Source organism: Salmo salar, chromosome ssa25 (genome assembly GCF_905237065.1).
Source record: "Salmo salar chromosome ssa25, Ssal_v3.1, whole genome shotgun sequence".
NCBI classification, from domain to species: Eukaryota; Metazoa; Chordata; class Actinopteri; order Salmoniformes; family Salmonidae; genus Salmo; species Salmo salar.
The window spans coordinates 31,086,362-31,107,559 of record NC_059466.1 but is presented as its reverse complement, the minus strand read 5'-3'; the positions used below and the strand labels follow the sequence as shown (position 1 = coordinate 31,107,559).

General features: G+C 41.9%; 3 protein-coding genes across 8 annotated transcripts; 1 reads left to right on the top strand and 2 right to left on the bottom strand.

Annotated features, from left to right (window-relative positions):
• Window positions 1–509: 509 nt before the first annotated feature.
• On the top strand, window positions 510–8,045 carry sctr (secretin receptor). 2 transcript variants are annotated; one of them, XM_014174025.2, is made up of 13 exons: window positions 510–1,552; window positions 1,846–2,869; window positions 3,066–3,161; window positions 3,432–3,535; window positions 4,959–5,068; window positions 5,317–5,449; window positions 5,773–5,926; window positions 6,112–6,172; window positions 6,269–6,338; window positions 6,427–6,518; window positions 6,627–6,753; window positions 7,103–7,144; window positions 7,248–8,045. In XM_014174025.2, the coding sequence occupies exons 2-13, from the start codon at window positions 2,833–2,835 to the stop codon at window positions 7,410–7,412; spliced, it is 1,191 nt and encodes a 396-aa protein (XP_014029500.1). In that variant the 5' UTR covers window positions 510–1,552; window positions 1,846–2,832; the 3' UTR covers window positions 7,413–8,045. The 2 variants fall into 2 exon arrangements, with proteins under 2 accessions (XP_014029500.1, XP_045563529.1); XM_045707573.1 differs by having other exon boundaries at window positions 1,815–2,869.
• Window positions 7,780–10,865, bottom strand: tmem37 (transmembrane protein 37). 5 transcript variants are annotated; one of them, XM_014174030.2, is made up of 3 exons: window positions 10,712–10,865; window positions 9,937–9,989; window positions 7,780–9,152 (listed from the first exon to the last, which is right to left on the bottom strand). In XM_014174030.2, the coding sequence occupies exons 2-3, from the start codon at window positions 9,955–9,957 to the stop codon at window positions 8,562–8,564; spliced, it is 612 nt and encodes a 203-aa protein (XP_014029505.1). In that variant the 5' UTR covers window positions 9,958–9,989; window positions 10,712–10,865; the 3' UTR covers window positions 7,780–8,561. The 5 variants fall into 5 exon arrangements, with proteins under 5 accessions (XP_014029505.1, XP_014029503.1, XP_014029504.1 ...); XM_014174028.2 differs by having other exon boundaries at window positions 9,937–10,046; window positions 10,712–10,804; XM_014174029.2 differs by having other exon boundaries at window positions 9,937–10,046; window positions 10,657–10,790.
• A 3,555-nt stretch (window positions 10,866–14,420) lies between these two features.
• Window positions 14,421–20,498, bottom strand: LOC106586586 (acyl-CoA-binding protein). Its single transcript, XM_014174024.2, has 4 exons — window positions 19,831–20,498; window positions 16,559–16,676; window positions 16,394–16,456; window positions 14,421–14,954 (listed from the first exon to the last, which is right to left on the bottom strand). The coding sequence occupies exons 1-4, from the start codon at window positions 19,837–19,839 to the stop codon at window positions 14,881–14,883; spliced, it is 264 nt and encodes an 87-aa protein (XP_014029499.1). The 5' UTR covers window positions 19,840–20,498; the 3' UTR covers window positions 14,421–14,880.
• Between the last annotated feature and the right edge of the window lie 700 nt (window positions 20,499–21,198).

Below are 21,198 nucleotides of genomic sequence, written 5' to 3'. Positions count from 1 at the left end.
ACCCAAGCAGCCACTTCCTCATACCAGCAGTACTCTCCCTCTAGATGGATTTAAAGCTGATCTGCAAATTATCTATATATTGTACAATGGAAAAGTCCACAATATGGCTGTAGAAGAAAGGGGCAAGTGACTTTGTGTTTTTTAAAACACATATTCCCATATTCCCATGTTTCTTCTTCCTCTAAATCTAAACCACACAAAGTTTCAGTATTCTGATCTTCTTTAGATCCAGGGTTCAGCACCTCACACATACCAAACAGCTTTTACAGATGTAGGATCTTAATTTAATCACTCTTGTTGCTGGGAATGTTCTTGCATAACCGGAAATATAAACTTGTAGTGATTCTGAGTTTTTAAAAGGCTTCTAAAGTTTGTCATTTCCACTTTGAAATGTCAGATTTGATTTGCCCTATCAAAAACTGTATCAATTGCTACAAAAATGTCCATTAATTATAATCCACACAATAATTTACTTTTCCTGTTGCTGCAGGATTATTTTCTTGCTGTAGCAGACTGGCTCAAATTAAGATCATACATCTGTAAATCAAACCAAAGCCCTTCAGTTAATTGTCTCCAGAGATATAACAACCCTAAACCTGTCTTTAAGAGTGGAGGCAGACCCTGAAAGGATCTGATTTATACCGGTCCACAACTTTACCAAACACCCAGCACCATGTTCCTTCTGTCCATCCCCAGTATTTGGCCAGAAAAAAATCGATTTGATCTTAATTGACCCAGTGAGTCTAGATAACACTGGCCTGCTTGTTTATCCCCCTGGCAAGCCTTGTGCTGCTTATCATACATGTAAAACAGCAAACACTGCCGAGATGTGATACCAGGTGACACTTTTACTACCCGTACACTGCACTGTTGTGTTTTGTAAACACCACTCAGAGGTGTCGTATGGGTACTATAAGGTGTGTTTGAGCGAGTTCGAGTGCGGTGGACAGGCGCTGAGAGTCAACTGAGAGTTTATTTTCAGGATTTATTTGAACGTTCACATGAGATGAAATTAATATGCCAGAGACAGAAATAGTTCTTTAGGATTTATATAAACTACAACTTTGGTAGAATAAAACGAATTATACAATTTGGAAATTAAATTACTTAGAACTAAGCAATTTCCAGGTAAGATAAAACCTGTATCCTAAATGGGTGGGACCAGACAGTGACAGCCGCGCGCGGTGAGCAGAAGGCGGGGTCGACAGAAAAGGGATGATCTATTTTACGCTGCATCTGAAGTTTACAGTTTTGTGTAAATCAGGGTTGAGATAACAAGGACAAGACACTGTCACCTGTTTTCAGGACTTAGGCACCAACTAACTCTCTGCTTCGGTCAAGTAATATTCCTGGAATTTTCTATTGATATATTTTTGTCCAGGTTACCATTGCGCACCTGAATTGTCCCTCCTAGCGGATACCGTATATATATTTTTTATTTATTTATTTTTATTTCACAGTTTGTCTTGGTAATACCATAGCTGCAATGAGGATAAACAGACAATTGCGTAGGATTGTGCTTATAGCAGCTCTTCTCGACTTCTCTTCCAATGTGAGTGATATTCAAATGTGCTCCAATTCCTCCTAATTATTTGATAATGGATGTGTGTATATATCATGATCATGAAATGGAAAATGATAGTAGCCTAAACTATATTTGTCGCTGTCTCAACATAAATTCCTCTGAAATTGCAAAATATTATTTCTTGTATTTTTAAAAGTTTAGTTTAGGGCGAGAGAATGGCATGCAGCACATTTTGATAAAGGCATATGGCTATACCCTTTCTAATCTAAAGAAATATACTACAACACAGAATGCGATGCCGTTTAAAATCATGTTTGAAGGTGAAGGCCATTCCTCCAGAATGTGACCCGGACTACATCTTACTCCAAGATGAGGAGAGCTGCTTCAAGGATCTGCTCAAGATCAACATCAGCCAGGCTGACTCTCAACAACCAGGCAAGTCAGTCATTCTATGGGCATCATGTTTTGCCATTAATGTAATCTACACAGAGGAAGAACAGTTCAAAGAGGGGCCAGGAAAACAACTTAGATAACAGCACATCCGTACACCACAAATCACGTCCAATGACGAGGGAGCGGTGATGGAGAGTGATGGAGAGTTTTGAAGGCAGCAGCGAGTCCACTCTGGTAACCAGATCAGCCAAACGCTTCTCTGCTCTGCTATATGTGGAATCTGGTGGTCTTTGTGCCCTGGTAAACACATATCTGTGCTGGGAGCCCCGGGGTCATTAATATGGGAGGCGAAGCAATGTTCTTTTACCCTTTATTATAAGGTTATTAGCATAACACATTGGCTTATTGGATTTAGGATGCTGAAAACCTCATGTTACCATGGTTTCCTGCTGGTGAGAAGGAGAGAAGGCTGTGAGAAATATAATGCAAGTGGTTGATTGAAGTGGTTAGCACTATCACACAATTGATATTTCTGATATTCCATTTGCCCTCAGATTGGCTTTAGGAAGAAAACAATTAGATAAAACATTGGACAGACAGACTAAGAGAGCGATACCTAGTCAGTTGTACAACTGAATACATTCAATTGAATTGTGTCTTCTGTGTTTAATCCAACCCCTCAGAGTCAGAGAGGTGCAGACGGCTGCCTTAATCGACAGCCACGTCTTTGGCGTCCGGGGAACAGTGGGTTAACTTCCTTGCTCAGGGCAGAACGGCCTTGTCAGCTCAGAGATTCGATCCAGCAACCTTTCGGTTTACTGGTCCAACGCTCCCACCCGCCAGGCTACCTGCCGTCCCGAGAGACAGATAGAGCACCTGTCCTTTTCTATCTCTTCCACTGTTCCACAGCCCATATGGTACCTGGGCCTAAGGGCTGCCAGACAAGCCAAGGTGATTTGGCAAATGGATAGTGATTTTAGAAAGGGGCTTCCTATAACAGTAACAAGACACATATTGTGCTGGCAGCCAAATGTGTCAGGATTTGTGGTATACTGTGAGAGCAATGGAATTGTTCAGCCTCCCTTGTGGAATGAATGAAGAGAACCTTTAGAATACCTGTGGATGACACCCATTATGTCTCCTGTAGAGTGCCGAGGTTTGTGGGACCACCTGAACTGCTGGCCTCATGCTGATGTGGGAGAGACTGTGTCACAGCCATGTCCCAGATTCCTCCGCACCACAGGTATGCCCACATACATGACTAAGCATTCCAAGGACACCTTAACAGTTACACACTAGAACATCATCAGACATATCCATGTTCAAGGTTGATGATTGTAAATGGGTTTTGTATGTCAGGTATTATGTAATGCCTGTGTACTTTAGGCATTATTACAGGATAAACAGTATCCCAGCAGGAAAAAGCGGTTGCAATGATGGGTAATGGTCAAGATTGTAAAATAACGTTATTTAGATCTATTCTTTAGCAAACCAGTGTTCTCTCCAATCACAGGCAGAGTATACAGGAACTGCACAGAGCACGGCTGGACTGAGTCGTTTCCTCCACATGAGATAGCCTGCGAGTATGCCTTTGAGACCCTCACCTTCCCTTTTGAGGTAGGATGATGTGATTCGTACCTGGTTCCACGGGGGGGCTAAAGGCGGCTTAGCCCCTCAGTTCAGTTTTAGTTTTATGTCTCTATATAAAAATATCAGTTTAAATTATTGAGTGACAGGTTGGGCATGTTCTAGTTAGTTAAATGTTGGGTAAGTCAAGGGGAGGCTGTATCTGAGCCTGGTAGACCCCACCTGTGCTTTATTGGTTAAGACAGGTTTTGCCTGATGAGAGGCTTTTTCTTTAGAATGCTGCCATTTTGAAGTCAGAACTTTGTATAGCCTAGCCTATTTGTAAATTTCACTTTCATCTTTGAAATACCAGCGCTGTGTAAATAAATCTAACACTCATTTGCACCTCTACCTGCCTGCCTCCTGCTGAATCTTTGTCCTACTGACTGCTAGAAGGCCATTATTTTATGCTGATACAGTGCAGAGGACATAAGCTACGGATTTCGAGCCAACCTGTCACTTCAAAAGCGCTCAACAATCTCGGAGTCTCTGCATTTGAACTTTATGTTTATTGTGGTATAGCGTGATATAAGCAGAATTCTGTGGGATATGCTCCTCAGGAATGATGTGAATTCACAGGTGTGCTAAGTCCCAATACTCTTTAATGACCTCATATCATTTTTGTCCTCCCTTAGGATCTGTTCACTGAAAATACTGTATAGGTTAAGCATTTAGATAGGCTGGCACTCAGTTCTTCTACAGTGGTGCATGTCTTTTTGGCAATATCATCAGCCTGGGCGAGAGTCAGTGGATATGGGTGCACAATAAAACCTATGATTTGATTTGATTTATAACATTTCAGTGTCCTGGGGTGAAGTAAACCTATTATTATTATTATTTGATGTCATTTAGGGACAGATTCTGACCCAGTGTTGTATTCGGAATTAAAGAGTAAATCACAGTGGGAAATGTTCTGGTTCTGCTCAGAACTCCTCTTCCCAGTCTGTTCCAACTGGTCTTCCTGCTGGGAGGACAGCAGTGCTTAACTACAGTGATTTAAGAGACAGATAGTAACGACACGGTCCAAACCCCCGCTCTCTCTTTTTCTGTTATGCCAGGACACTCCGTCCACCCTTACACATCTCTCTCTTTCTTTCTTTTTCTTTCTTTCTTTCTTTCTTTCTTTCTTTCTTTCTTTCTTTCTTTCTTTCTTTCTTTCTTTCTTTCTTTCTTTCTTTCTTTCTTTCTTTCTTTCTTTTGCTCTTTCTTTTGCTCTGACTAGGTATCCCCTTTCCCTTCTCTCTCTCTCTCTCTCTCTCTCTCTCTCTCTCTCTCTCTCTCTCTCTCTCTCTGATTCTCTTTATCTATTTCAATCGCTCTCTGTGACTGAAAAAGTCCTAACTCATACATTCATAAACTCAGAGTGCTTATAACATGCCCTTTTGGATGAACAGTGTTGTTTCTGCTTCCCCAGGCACCCAGGTCCCATGGCTACTTCCTCTATGTGCAAGTCATGTACTCGGTGGGCTATGCTATCTCTACAGCGTCTCTTACCATCGCCACTGCCACACTCTGTCTGTTTAGGTGAGTATAGTTGGGGGGGCCGTCCAAGTGATTTATACTTGTAGTAGATCATAAATTGTTCTGCTCATCCCTTACCATTAGGAATGACTTTTACCACTTCTCCATTTGTCTAAAATGCTTGTCTATGTCAACTGTTTATCTTAATCTGCTGTCTTCACTATGTCCACTGTATGTACAAGGGTCAATGGATGAAATGATGAATGTATGTATTTTATTCTATCTCTCTGTGTCCTTGGTCTTCCCCCAAGGAGGCTCCACTGCACCCGTAACTACGTCCACATCCAACTGTTCCTCTCCTTCATCCTCCGAGCCACCTTCATCTTCATCAGAGATGCTGTGCTCTTCTCCTCTGATGACCACTTCCACTGTGACTCCTATCCGGTGCCTACAACCAATCACTATTAATCCCTTCATAACATTTATTACACAGTGACTCCTAATCACTGACTGCCAGCCAGTCAATCACCCAATTACTAAACCAGACAATCAGACCATAATTATGTTCAATCAGCCAGTCAATCAATGCAAAAACTTCAAATCACGCTTGCAATCTCGATTTTATTACGTACATGCATTAATCATATAACATTCATCTATATATAGAAATCCCTTAGAAGAAGAAGACAAGGCTCAAGTCCTCCCCTTCCTTCCGGTTGAGTTGACTTATCCTCCTGTCTGTCTCGGTCCTCTGTCGCCCTCCACAGGTCAGCTGTAAGATTGCAACAACGTTCTCCAACTACTGCATCATGGCCAACTACAGCTGGCTGCTGGCCGAGGGACACTACCTGTACAGCCTGGTCAGTGTCTCCCTCTTCTCCCAGAAGAGGCACCTCAGGTGGTACATTGTCCTGGGCTGGGGTAAGCCTGTTTTACTTTAGCAAACTTAAATTAACAAGACTGAAGGACAAGTTTGCTAAAGTAAAAGATTATACCATTGATTTTGGCTATGTATATCTGTCTACTCAATTGGACTGTCTGGGAGCTCTGACATCATCTATTTTCTGTCTTTTCCTATTCCATTGTCTGACTGTTTGCCTCTACAGGTTCCCCAATGGTCATTATAGTAGCCTGGAGTTTGGCAAAATATACCCAGGAGAATGAAGGGTAGGTTATGTCTGTATTCAAGTATCTGTGTAATAATGCTTACATGCTCCCCACATATAGAGTGTGTGTGTATTCTCTCTCCCCCTGGTTTTAAAGGTGCTGGGAGAGGAGGGGACACGAGGGGATCTGGTGGATTCTCAGAGTTCCTGTTCTCCTCTTCATCGTTGTGAGTTCTGCCATAACCTTTGACCCCATAAGCTAATTTGTGATTTTCTGTTAGTCAGCACCTCACTCAAAATCTGTCTCTTACGCAGGTTAACTTGCTGTTTTTTCTAAGTATCATAAGAATCCTGGTGGCCAAGTTGAGGACACAGGAAATGCATAGAAATGAGTTGAACCAGTATAGGTGAGTTACATATTATTCTTTTTGACCAAAAGCTATTTAATACCTACAGAACAAAACACTTTTGTCATGTTGATGATATCTTATGTACTTGTAAATGTTTATTTTCAGGAGGCTTGCTAAGTCCACCCTTCTCCTGGTATCTCTCTTTGGTTTGCACTACGTCCTCTTTGCATTCCTCCCACATAAAGTCAGTGAAATATGGAACTTTATCGAGCTGGCTTTTGCTTCCACTCAGGTACTGTAGTACCTTTATCCCACCTCTGTGGGTGTACTGTGCATACAGTACATCCCTGCTACAAACTTTCAGTGTATCTACTTTTTGGTATACAGTGAGTAAAAAAATATGTTTTATTGTCACACACCGGATAGGTGCAGTGAAATGTGTTGTTTTATAGGGTCAGTCATAGTAGTACGGCACCCCTGGAGAGAATTTGGGTTATATCAACAGATTTTTCACCTTGTCAGCTAGGGTGTGCGAACCAGGGACCTTTCGGTTACTGGCTCAACACTTTAACCGCTATGCTATTTTCCGTCCATTTAGTTTAGTTTACCTAACCCTTTGTCTGTGCTCTGTCCTATTATAGGGGTTTGTAGTAGCAGTTCTATACTGTTTTCTGAATGGAGAGGTAAGTTGACAACCACACAGTCAGTGTCCAGTAGTAGATTATTGAGGATAGAGAGAGGGGATTGGCTGACCCTGGCTGTTGACCTTTGACACCCTATCCCCAGGTTCAGTATGAGGTTCAGAGGAGGTGGAGGCGATGGAGGCTGAAGCAGCATCTACCTGGGGAGGCCAGGCGCCAACATGGCTCCATGAGTCAGAGTGTAGGGGCCCATACCCAGGTCTCCTTCCTGACCCGGGGACCCTCCACACACCATTCTAGTCTGGTGTAGCACATCCAGTCACTCCTCACTACCTATACTGTACCTACGAGGCTTTATCAATGGATAGGTGCCATGTGTGTTCCACAGTCTATCTGTGACATTCTGACATTCCTGTTTGACTCTTGAAGGATGAGGCCTCCTTTGTGATCTTTGACCGGCATGGCATTTAGTGACAGGACTGGACCTTTGGTTGTGGGGTCAAAACGCTGACAACCTTTCTGTGCATGGGTTTGCTATTCTGACCTTTCCTCATCCTCACCTGCAGGCACGCACGGCACACACACTGCATGACTATCAGGAATGAAAGAGACCTGTGCCTGCACCTGCCTATTGTACAATTGTAAATATGACCAGGTATTCTAAAGAACCATGTGGACATGCTTCATTTTATTTATTGGCTTTCTAACATGTATATTCCAAGTGTTACATACGATATGTGTATGTTTAACCATGAAAACAAGAGCTGTTGTAAAGTTTAAAGGAATTTGTGTGAATGTGTTGGTGACAGTTCCTAGAATCAATTTAACCATGCTATGTTAGTTATATTACGTGTGCTTCACACAGAATCAATGATGGTACGACTTGATGGCAATGAGAAGATCAACTTTCACAATAAATGTCATAAATGTATTTTAAAAGTCATTATTCTTCCTATCTCTTACTGGGCTGTTTAATCTGTTACCACTGGCATACATCCTGTAGTTATGAGGCCAAGGGGTTAAAAGGAAGTTACACATTAGTTACTGCGCTCAGTGTAACTAAGAAAAACATATGTTGTAAAAAAAAAATATTCTACACAATCCAGAGCTGTATTTCCACAAAACAATGAAGATGATTTGACTGCATATAGACAGGCAGCAGTCGTTGTTTACTGTTCCCAGTATGTACTATTAACAAGCTGCACATGCACAAGGCCTTGAGGAATCCTACATACAGCTGATCCATTCAAAAAGACCCTGTTACATCTCAGGCACTGTGACACCCATGGATGTCCTGATGTCCACTATACTCCACAGTCCTCAACCCTGGGCGTAACCCTAAACCTAATCCCAACAGGAAATCACTGTTCCTGGGACGTCTGCGTGTTTGGAACATGAAAATGCCTTCTGCCGTACTGCTGTAGCTGGACACTGCTGGACTCCTTGTGCTCTTTCCCCTCTAGCATTTCCCCAGGCGGCCTCTAGGTGGTGCCTGCAGGGCCATGTGATGGATGTGGCGCGCTGCCATGCCGTTGAGGAAGAGCAGGAAGACTGCGGTAAACTGGCACCAGAAGGTTAGGGTGAAGCCCAAAGGAGAGGCCTGCTGCCGGAGCAGAGACACAAACACCACCACTCCCCCTGCCGACAGTGCTGCCGCCACAAGCACCAGAGCTGACCCCAGGCCCCACCGCCGGCCCGAGTCCCGGTCCTCACTGACCTGCGATATGACCAGCAACTCCAGGCCAAAGATGGCTCCCACCACAGCCAGGGAGACCATGGAGCGACACAGGCCCAGGCCCACCGCCACCCCAGATACACCTAGGTGGGTGGTGCAGTTAGGTGAGACTGTTCGTTCCACCACTGCCTCCAGGGTGCAGAAGTGCCATAGACCAAACATCCTCCCGCCGCCCGCCAGCAACCAGTGTCCATCGCACACAGCTATGGAGGAGAGGACAATGGCCAGGGCCGTGCAGAGGATGATCAGGCTGCGGGACAACACCTCCAGGAAGAGAGGCCGGGCCTTCTTCTGTCTGGGTGCTCCAACTGGGACCTACAGAAAGGGGATTGAGTGAATTTAGGGTTTAAAATTATGCAGGTACAGAGTACAGTACCGACCTGTGTGACTTGGACAGAGACAAAGATACAGGGCAACGTGACCACAGGGACATGCCTTAAACTCCACTGTAAGTAAATCTATCTGGAGTCCCGAACCCAGTAACCTTGGTAAAGCTGCTCTCCAGCAGAGTTTGAATCAGTAGATTAAGGTGAAACTTGGGTTTGAGTTGCAGATCCAGCTGTGTAGAATAAATTGGGTGCATTCATTAATGTAAATTAAGACTGTAAGCATATAAGGGAACAAATAATAGGCTATTGGTTTAGTGTGACTTGCGTCAGCTCCTTCATAGCCTATCTGCCTATATTTCATTGACATATTTGTCTACTGAGTTTTTCTTAATTGATTATTCACTCAAATAAGTCTGTCACACATTACACAAAGAGTAAAAGTTTGGAACATCAAAACAGAGAGCAGGGAGGTCCTGAGAGGATTATGTGGGTTATGTGAGAGAGTTGGAATGAGGTGATCATAAAAGGGGATCATAAAATGAATGTATGAGAGAAAGTCTCTGTTGTTTCAATGCTAATGCACTAACACAAGCAACCACATCAGTAATGACAGAACACTGAATATCACTGAAGAAATAAACATCATGGACATGATACCATTGACAATCTGGCAAAAACAGATGTATCCTAGTTATTTAGAAGCATGTGTACTATATGATTTACAAGCAAATCTAACAACAGTCATTCTAATAAAAAACATGACTAGTTACCTTTATCTGAATAACGGTCATGGTGTTGTACTCCACTTGACCGAGAGGCAAAACTGTCAGCGGAAAGATGTGTTCACTTCAAATATCAAAAGTTCAGTGGGAGTTTATACCTGTGTATGATTAACAACCATCATTCGTAAAACAATGCAAGTCTCCTTTAAGAATGATCTCAACCGTCCCCTCCCTCTAGCTATTCAGACAGAATTGATTGACTTCTCCCCCCGTAGTTATTAGAAGTCTGGTTACGGGATACTCTGCTATCGCCAGGAGAAGCAGACAGGAAGGAAGAATGTTTCTTCCATGACAGCACAGAGATTTATACGGTGCGAGTATGGCCATTGTTGAGATTCCCAATCCCACACCATTACTAATACATACATGTAAACCTACCCATTGTTGAAATTCCCAATCCCACACCATTACTAATATATACATGTAAACCTACAGATTGTTGAGATTCCCAATCCCACACCATTACTAATATATACATGTAGGCCTACCCATTGTTGAGATTCCCAATCCCACACCATTACTAATACATACATGTAAACCTACAGATTGTTGAGATTCCCAATCCCACACCATTACTAATATATACATGTAGGCCTACCCATTGTTGAGATTCCCAATCCCACACCATTACTAATATATACATGTAAACCTAGCCATTGTTGAGATTCCCAATCCCACACCATTATTAATATATACATGTAGGCTTACCCATTGTTGAGATTCCAAATCCCACACCATTACTAATATATACATGTAGGCTTACCCAATTATTGCATGAACAACTCTTCTCTACTGAGAAATGTTGTCTCAAACTGTGAGAAAGCAGTGCAAAGCTCAACATGCCTCCTGAACTAATAAGAGCTAATCATTACTACAAAAAGTATAATGATCTTGTGAAACTGCCAGATGAATTATGCAAGAAACGATAAGCTACAAGTGCCAAGTGTTGTTTCTCAGTGACCATTGGCCCCGGGACATGGTACGAGGTGGAAAAAAACAACCTGGAAAATTGCCAAAGTATTCTTGATTTCTGAGTTTATGGGTCAAAGACAAGACGTGTACATTTGGTGTCCGAAGGCTATTCATTTAACATAAAAAGATAAATATGTATAAATATAATATTAAATCACTCAACTCTTACCCTTCTTTTGACCCAGAAATATTTGTGTTGCAAACTATTAAATTAAGTGAGTTATTGAGCTTCTAAGTGTCAAAATGTCCTTCAGTGTAACTGACCACGTTAAAATTCTAATGACAAAAGTGTTTTTAAAATGTAGAACTTCATCCTAAAAATATAAATGAACACCCATGGGATAATTGTGTTAGTGTTTGCAACAATATATAGAATAATGGGCAACATACTGTATCTAAAAAATATTTAAAAACTTGAATAACTTTTGTCCGGACTTTTGTGCTTCATCAATGTCATTCACTATAACAAAGGTAAAAAGCCATTTTAAAGCATTTCACATGCTGGTAATCATGTGACAGTGTGTGACATCACAAAAAATACCCATTAAAGACCATCTATCAATGTGATGAGGTGAGTAAATGTCTCTGAAATATTTGATGATAACCTTTGTAACAAAAACACATGTCCTTCAGTACAACACAGAAAACATCATTTTAAAGTTATTATTTTATAAAAAGCTATATTCAACATGAACAGTAAGAATAATCTTTATAGGTCAATGTCATTACTTTATATAGGTGGCCAAGGAACTGCCTGTTAAATATGTTTATGTATGAAATTCATCCTTCAGTATCATGCGTTTGTCCAAAAGTTTCATGTTTATACCACAATGTCACCTGTTATGCTGAATGACAGTAGCTTTGCTATCCCATGTTTTCACTAGTTTACAACATTTAATCATGCAATTCATATTTACTTGTTGTATGAATACTGAATATTATTATTTTAAACTATTTTATGGCATTTTAAGGTATTTCAAGGCACATTATCTTTATGCTGTAGATGCCGTTGTCTAATAAGGAGTGGGCTGCATGGCACAGACAAAACATTAACGCAGATCCAGTTGCTTGGGAGGAAAGACTAGCCAGAAGAAAAGCAAGGTACTGTTTTCATGGTTTCACGCTACTGTCAGCAACAGAATAGGATATAATAGAATATAAAGCTGGGTGGTTAACGCTTAACATTAAGTTGCACTATTACACTGTAGTTCATTTTTTATTGCACTGCAGTTAAGATATAACTGATGGATTATATTAGTTAATTTAATATTACACACACACACAATTATGAATTAAAATGTGATTATTAATTATATTAGTTAATAGCTGCTTCACATTTTGGCACTTTATGAAAAATCAAGACTGTACATGTTTGAGTTGAAGTAGTTTGATGGGCATTTGATGTAGCTATTTTGTGTAGGTATCTTGAAATTGCATTTGTGTACCTGCATTGAATAGAAATTGACCAGATACAGTGTAACAATGCATAATTACAATATTAACTATCATGTAATAATCGTGTAATAATGCAACTTAATGCAAACTTAATGCAACGTAAAGTGCTGCCGCAGGCTCAAATTATAGTAAAGTGATTATTATTAACATTAGCAATGAAATAGTAACAAAACATGTTTGAGAAAGGTAGAGGGAGTTGATTTTACTTTTAAACTTTGATTAAGCGTTATCATTGTATAGCCTACTAATATACTACTAATAACATTTAATGGATGCGAATCCTATTCTGTGCCAGTGTCATAACTATTACATTTTCGTTTTTTAGCTATCAGAGAAGAAAGAAGGATGTCAAGCCTGATCATCCACCAATCCATACAATGACACAATCTGATGCTGAAAAAAAGAGGGAAAAATTTAGATTAAATCAGAGGAGTCGCAGTGAAAAAAAATCGAAGAAATTAATGTGGTGATGAACTTAACTCCAGTATCCACTGACGGAAACTCTTTTGAGCAGCCCCCTGAACAACTTGAAAAAGTACAACATGAATTTGCACCTCCAGAGCTAGAACAACCATCTGAGTCCTTAACTCCAGAACTAGAGCAATCCCTTGAGCCTCAATCTCAAAAACTGGAGCAACCACTTGCTTCCTCCACTCAAGAAAAAGTGAAAAAGGTATCAAAGCGTTGTAAGCGGCTGCAAAAGGAAAAACTAAAACTAAAGAAGAAAATTCTTCAACTGGAAATGCAACTAAAACAATCACAACAAAAAAGCAACAAATTACGAAAGGGCATGCAATGGTCAAATAAATTAAAACACAATCTAAGTTAAAAAATATAGGCCACGAGGGAAAAATAAAATATCTTTAGTGAGGAAAACACAGGTCATTGCATTTCACAGTGGAGATGAAAATAGTTGCCTTCTCTCAGGGAAGAAAGACACGGTCACGCAAACGAAGAAGAAGGTTCAGAGGCGCATACTCATGAAATCTCTAAAAGAACTCCATGCAGAGTACAATTCAGAGGTGGATGGGACACTCGCTGTCATACAGACAGTTTTTACAACTGCGGCCATTTTACATTACAAAGCCGAAGGCACATGACCACAACACCTGTGCGTGTCTCGATCACGAGAACGTGAAACTACTAGTTGACAGGTTGAGCCAAAGCGGGTTGCTGAAAACCTCAAGCGTTTCTGAGTTAATGTCTTCCATTATGTGATCTCAAGAACAAGCAATGCATGTACCGTGTTTGTGCAAAGTGTTGCTGAGTGTCATTCAGTGTAACAAAAGTGTCATACATTATAACACCAGTATTTTATATTAAAATACAGTAACTTTGTTGACTCAGACACAAAACAAATCTCATAGGATGAAGTGAAAGATATTTTCATAGATTTTTGAATTTTTGTTCAGTGTAAGGCAGGAAGTTTTTGTAAAGAACCTTCAACAAATTGACTTGTACCCGTGACACATCAAATATGTGGTATTCAAAATAAAGTGTCATTTTTTCTGGGTAGTTATATTCCTGCCAGTCTAAGCATGGCTATATAACCTTTTGATTATGAAGATTTTTTTATTTTTTTTTAAACAGGGTTTTACTGAATTACATTAATATGAAGCGCAATAAAAATGAATTATTGGCTTTATTCTTGAATATAACGGCATAGGTGACACTCCACTGAACATAAAAAAAGCCTTTTAAGGAATTGTACTTGCTGTTTTATTTTTTTGCTACTTTGAAAACCTTATACGTCTTTGACCCTTATACATTTTCTGAATATACAAATGTTTTGAATGTGCAAAGGGCACAGTTGTGAGTGACAAGGGGAGCAGTTGTGAGTGACAAGGGGCACAGTTGTGAGTGACAAGGGGCACAGTTGTGAGTGACAATGGGCACAGTTGTGAGTGACAAGGGGCACAGTTGTGAGATACAAGGGGCACAGTTGTGAGTGACAAAGTGTACATTTTGTGGTTTACTGAGTATGTGATGCAAGGCAAATTATATAATATCCTCTCATAAAATAACCAAGCTTGACAACAGAAAAGTTAAAACAAATGAAAACTTTATGGAGGATGTGGGCTGAACAACCAGTTGAGAACATTCACTAGGAAGTTGAATGTGGAGGACGGTGTCTCTGTACGTAGCGGCGGCTTGTTGGTCCTGTATTCTTAGTGCAATGCACAGTAGAAAACATTCCTGGGTAAAACGCATATGTCATTTGAGGTGTGCTTGATTTAGGTAGTTCTGTACAATGGAACCATTTGAATAGTCCAAAAAATGCAAACTCCAACCACCCTGCACATACCTCAGCTAAACCAAGTTACCTCAGCTAAACCAAGTGCACCGCTAGAATTACAAAGGATTTGACATATGCATTTTCACCAGGTCTTGTAGAAAAGGGCATACTCGTTGAGATTAAGGATCCTCACAGGGATGAGGTGTGGGCTGACCACAGAGGTCAAGGTTCTACACTGCCAGCGGTTGGCCCGGTCAGTCAGTCATTTGTTAGACTCCGTACTTCCCTTTCAGAACCTCTATGAAGGCAATGTACTCCTTCCTGGCATCCTCTTTGCTCTTTCCTATGGGAGTCAAGTAAGAAAAGGAAAACACATTTAGTTAACAATGAGTTACTGTTTAAGAACTGTCTGTCTCAACCAGTATACTTTATGACAGTGTAAATGCATTGAGCTGAGGAGATCCACAACTGTGCAAAACTGATCCCCTAATTTAGGTGAAGCTCATCACTAAACTAAGGACTCTGGGACTAAACACTTCCCTCTGCAACTGAATCCTGGACTTCCTGACGGGCCGCCCCCAGGTGGTAAGAGTAGGCAACAACATGTCTGCCACGCTGATCCTTAACACTGGGGCCCCTCAGGGGTGTGTACTTAGTCCCCTCCTGTATTCCCTGTTCACCCACGACTGCGTGGCCAAACACGACTCCAACACCATTATTAAGTTTGCAGATGACACAACAGTGCCTGATCACTGACAACGATGAGACGGCCTATAGGAGGAGGTCTGAGAACTGGCAGTGTGGTGCCAGGACAACAACCTCTCCCTCAATGTGAGCAAGACAAAGGAGCTCATCGTGGACTACAGGAAAAGGCGGGCCGAACAGGCCACCATTAACATCGACGGGGCTGTATTGGAGCGGGTCGAGAGTTTCAAGTTCCTTGGTGTCCATATCACCAACGAACTATCATGGTCCAAACATACCAAGAGAGTCGTGAAGAGGGCACGACAAAACCTTTTCCCCCCTCAGGAGACTGAAAAGATTTGTCATGGTCCCCCATATCCTCAAAAGGTTCTACAGCTAAACCATCGAGAGCATCCTGACCGGTTGAATCACCGCCTGGTATGAAAACTACTCGGCATCTGACCGTAAGGCGCTACAGAGGGTAGTGCGAACGGCCCAGTACATCACTGGGGCCAAGCTTCCTGCCATCCAGGACCTATATAATAGGCGGTGTCAGAGGAAAGCCCATAAAATTGTCAGAGACTCCAGTCCCCCAAGTTATAGACTGTTTTCTCTGCTACTGCACGGCAAGCGGTACCGGAGCGCCAAGTCTAGGACCAAAAGGCTCCTCAACAGCTTCTACCCCCAAGTTATTCATAAAAATTGCCACCGAACAATTTACATTGACCCCCCTTTTGTACACTGCTGCTACTCGCTGTTTGTTTGTTACCTATGCATAGTCAATTCACCCCCACCTACATGTACAAATTACCTCAACTAGCCTGTACCCCCACACACTGACTCGGTACCGGTGCCCCCTGTATATAGCCTCGTTATTATTATTCTTATTGTGTTACTTTGTATTATTACTTTTTATTTTAGCCTACTTGGTAAATATTTTATTTTTCTTGAACTGCACTGTTGGTTAAGGGCTTGTAAGTAAGCATTTCACGGTAAAGTCTACACTTGTTGTATTCAAGGCATGTGGCAATTCAAGTTTGATTTGATTTGAGCAGTGCCCTCTACAGGCTAAATGAGGAAGGACTACAGGAAACACACCTTTCTCCTTCTCCCAGGCGTCCCACTTGGCTTTCCCAGTGAAATCCAGCATCCCAGGGCGAGCTTCAGATATAAAGAAAAACACACACAATCAACAGACTATACAATAAGACTTCTAGAATGGAGGGGTATCACAAAGCACTGGAAGGACGCCGACTGATTTACCGGTGTTGACGTCGCCCACTTTGGCCTGTTTGAACAGAGCATAGACCCTGAGCATCTCTGCATCTGCTGGCTTAGCCTTCAGCTGCTTCACCTCCTCTGCAGCCTTATCAAAATCCGCCTGGATGGAGGGGAAGCAAAATATGCAGTTAAAGTCAGCTAAACATGTACATGAAAATTGCTGCTCCCAAGTTAAATCAGTTATATGATGGACAGGTTCCTATACAGTGTCATTAGAAAATGGCAGCAACCTTACAGTAGAATGAGCAGATCTATGTCTGAAAAGGGTTGATCTAGATCAGGGATAAGCAACTTTGATGGGTGTTGGGCCACAAAAAATCTGAACTCATGAGGGTCCGCAGTTGCTCATGGGTAAGGGCATTGATCAGAAAACCAGTCAGTATCTGGTGTGACGACCATTTGCTTCATGCAGCGCGGCACATCTCCTTTGCATAGAGTTGATCAGACTGTTGATTGTGGCCTATGGAATTGTGTCCCACTCCTCTTTAATGGCTGTGTGAAGTTACTGGATATTGGCTAGAACTGGAACACGCTGTTGTACACATCAACCCAGAGCATCCCAAACATGCTCAATGGGTGACATGTCTGGTGAGTATGCAGGCCATGGAAGAACTAGGTCATTTTCCGATTCCAGGAATTGTGCACAAATCCTTGCGACATGGGGCCGTGCATTATCATGCTGAAACATGAGGTGATGGCGGCGGATGAATGACACGACAATGGGCCTCAAGATCTCATCATGGTATCTCTGTGCATTCAAATTGCTATCAATAAAATGCAGTTGTGTTTGTTGTCCGTAGCTTATGCCTGCCTAAACTATAACCGCACCGCCACCATTGGGCACTCTGTTCACAACGATGCAAACCTATCACCCACACGACACCATACACGCTGTCTGCCATCTGCCCAGTAAAGTTGAAACCAGGATTAATCTGTGAAGAGAACGCTTCTCCAGCATGCCAGTGGCCATCGAAGGTGAGCATTTGCCCAATGAAGTCGGTTACGATGCCGAAATGCAGTCAGGTCAAGACCCTGGTGAGGACGACGAGCATGCAGATGAGCTTCCCTGAGACTGTTTCCTACAGTTTGTGCAGACATTGTTTGTTTGTACAAACCCACAGTTTCATCAGCTCTCCGAGTGGCTCGTCTCAGACCATCTCGTAGGTGAAGAAGATGGTTTGTGGAGATCCTGGGATGGTGTGGTTACACGCTGTGGTTACACGTGGTCTGAAGTTGTGAGGCCAGTTGGACGTACTGCCAAGTTCTCTAAAACAACATTGGAGGTGGCTAATGATTAGAGAAACTAACATTAAATTATCTGGCAACAGCTCTGGTGGACATTCCTGCAGTCAGCATGCCAAGTCAGCATGCCAATTGCACGCTCCCTCAAAACTTCAGACATCTGTGGCATTGTGTTGTGTGACAAAACTGCACATTTTAGAGTGGCCTTTTATTGTCCCCAGAAGAAGGTGCACCTGTGTAATGATCATGCTGTTTAATCAGCTTCTTGATATGCCAGACCTGTCAGGTGGATGGACTACCAGGGCAAAGCCGAAATGCTCACTAACAGGGATGTAAACAAATTTGTTCACAAAATTTGAGATAAATACGTTTTTTGTGCATATGAACAATTTATGGGATGTTTTATTTCACATGTTGCGTTTATATTTTTGTTTAGTGTACTATTCTAACTCGCAACAGTAAGTTAAGACCCCGACTGAGGAGAGGAGGGGGGATCGATCCGAGGGGCGGTCCGTGGGCCGCCAGTTGCCCATCCTGGAGCTAGATAATCCCTGGAGCAATTGACAGAGTCAGTGCTGGCGTAAATTGAACTTTGATCTCATCTGGGTCCATTTTTCTTAGCCTACATGCAGTAAAACCGCATCAAAGTCATGATGACATTATACTGTATATTGAGCAACTTGAGCCCAGAATGGCAGAACATAGGAACTGGCCTCAAAACCTTCGTTCAGGGCGCTTCTTGCCTAGAGTTGTCCTGTTATGATGAAATAATTGAGCAAAACGCCAACACTTCTTCCTTCATCCTATAACTCCAAACAACAAGCTATACGCTAGTCAACGTTTGCTATAATAACTTTAACATGCTTCTTCTCACCAGGATAATATATAGGCAAGCAATGATTTACAACCCAGGAGCGTGTTTTTAGTACACACACAATCAGCGCCTTGGGCTATGTCGAAAGCCGCACCACACCCTTAAAGCAGGGTGACAGTTGAGGCAAACGCAATCCTCTGGTTTGGGAGTGAAATCAGACATTGAGCTGGCAAACAAATTAAATGGGGTCGTTTCATCGGGTGGCTCCGTTTAAAAAAGGCAATAACCGAGTTAGCGGAGTTTAATTCAAACTTGATACAAGACTGACAGGGACAACTAGTGGTGCCAAGTCAAGTGCCAACTCCTTAGAATTAGTTATGCTAAATTCAAAGCAGGTTGGCTAAAACAATAATACTATTTTGTTATAGCTTATTAATTAGATAGCTAAACACATTTACGTTAACAGTGCTAACGGCAATGTTAGCTGACAAAGCCAAGTTGACACATGTTAGTGAACCTGCACTTGAACCTGAAAATCAACATAATAATATAGCTATGCATGTCATCATTGCTCCAGCAAGTATATCTCACTGGTCACCCCCAAAGCCAATTCCTCCTATGGTCATCTCTCCTTCCAGTTCTCTGCTGCCAATGACTGGAACGAACTACAAAAATCACTGAAACTGGAAACACTTATCTCCCTCACTAGCACCAGCTGTCAGAGCAGCTCACAGATCACTGCACCTGTACATAGCCCATCTATAATTTAGCCCAAACAACTACTCTTCCCCTACTGTATTTATTTATTTTGCTCATTTGCACCCCATTATTTATATTTCTACTTTGCACTTTATTCCACTACAAATCTATAATTCCAGTGTTTTACTTGCTATATTGTATTTACTTTGCCACCATGGCCTTTTTGCCTTTACCTCCCTTATCTCACCTCATTTGCTCACATTGTATATAGACCTATTTTTCTACTGTATTATTGACTGTATGTGTGTTTTATTCCATGTGTAACTCTGTGTTGTTGTATGTGTCGAACTGCTTTGCTTTATCTTGGCCAGGTCGCAATTGTAAATGAGAACTTGTTCTCAACTTGCGTACCTGGTTAAATAAAGGTGAAATAAAACATGTTTAAAAAAATATGGTAACTACAATATAATACCCAAAACAATACAAATTCGATACATACCTCAGACATGATTTAAAATTCCTTTTGAAGGCCCTTCGTACAGTCCTAGAACACAACTGGAGTCCACAGACCAGAAATAACGGAGAGTAGACACAAATATGCTTTAGTATGAAGACGTCTAAACTGCTTCTCCAATAGAAATCCCCGATCGGGCCAGAGATACTTTTGAGGAGATGGGAAACTCCAACGCCCATTGCGTACGATGCCCATGCGTTGTCAATGGGACGCGCGGTGCATTTTGGGCGATTTTGGGAAACGCGCGTCCTTCAAGGAGTGAATGGGAGTCAATTGGGCGCTAGCTAAAAAAAAAACATTAGCATGAATTTTGGCAACAAGAAACATTCCGAATCTTTTCCGAGATGTGAGATCATTAACTTGTTCTCTGTAATAATTGTATAGCTTTGGAATCATTACATTTCGTATTTTCGAGGAAAATGGGCAGGTTTCTTGACTAATGCCGCGTTCAAAACAACTGGGAATTCGGGAAAAAACGAGCTCCGACTGGGAAAAATCGTTTTGAACGGTCATCCAACTCGGAATTCCAAGTCGGAAACTAGGGCATCTTTCTAGAGCTCCGACTTTCCGACCTGATTGCATGATTTGACTTTTTTTCCCAGAGTTCCCGGTTGTCTTGAAAGCACCGTCATGCCGCAGACAGGTAGAGACGGCTTCTCCAATAGAACTCCCCGATCACGGTTGTAGGTCATGCCATGGCTACGTTGGCTAGCTAAGCTCATGCGCAGAAAAACGTCTCCAGGTCTAACGGTCGTCTTGCGACGAATTGCGCATGTGCAAGCCGTCAAATCAAAAGGCACTCCTTCGATATTAAGTCGTTTTGGAAGAAAATAAAAACGTTTGTCACTTTCACGAGGTTGGAGTACTAACATGTTCAAATACGTAAGAAACTGTCTCGAATATAGGTTGTGCCTTTAGATTTCGAGAAAACTAACAACTAAGGAATACTTTTTCACGTCTCCATTTGACTTCTCAAACCCCAAACCTGGTCTGCTTCACAAGCGTTCCCGGAAGTCTCGCAATGTTGAGTCTCTGCTTTTAGAAACTCTGTGATCATGCCCTGACTTTGAAAGAAGGTATTGTGTGACGATTATTTTATCAACCGCGTGCTGCAGCATGACCACATTAACGCGATTGGTGGACACACGACAGTCTACTAGGTGATGAGTAACACAACAGAGTTTACAACCCAGTTAATAAAACACGTTTATTTTAGTTACTTTTTTTCTCGCAACTCGTTGCTATTACTTTCTAGCACGTCAAGCCTTTACAGAGTAGGTAGCTAGTGCTCCCGAGTGGTGCAGCGGTCTAAGGCACTGCATCTCAATGCAGGAGGTGTCACAACAGACCCTG

Excerpts from the sequence above, each read along its gene's own strand:
- LOC106586586 (XM_014174024.2), bottom strand. Across the intron at positions 16,457-16,558 it reads AGTGGGCGACGTCAACACCG|CTCGCCCTGGGATGCTGGAT; the intron begins GTAAATCAGTCG and ends TTATATCTGAAG. Across the intron at positions 14,955-16,393 it reads CGCCTGGGAGAAGGAGAAAG|GAAAGAGCAAAGAGGATGCC; the intron begins GTGTGTTTCCTG and ends TGACTCCCATAG.
- sctr (XM_014174025.2), top strand. The coding sequence starts at position 2,833 with ATGGTACCTGGGCCTAAGGGCTGCCAGACAAGCCAAG. Across the intron at positions 6,173-6,268 it reads TATACCCAGGAGAATGAAGG|GTGCTGGGAGAGGAGGGGAC; the intron begins GTAGGTTATGTC and ends CTGGTTTTAAAG. Across the intron at positions 6,754-7,102 it reads TGGCTTTTGCTTCCACTCAG|GGGTTTGTAGTAGCAGTTCT; the intron begins GTACTGTAGTAC and ends GTCCTATTATAG.
- tmem37 (XM_014174027.2), bottom strand. Across the intron at positions 9,153-9,936 it reads TGACCGTTATTCAGATAAAG|GTCCCAGTTGGAGCACCCAG; the intron begins GTAACTAGTCAT and ends CCCTTTCTGTAG.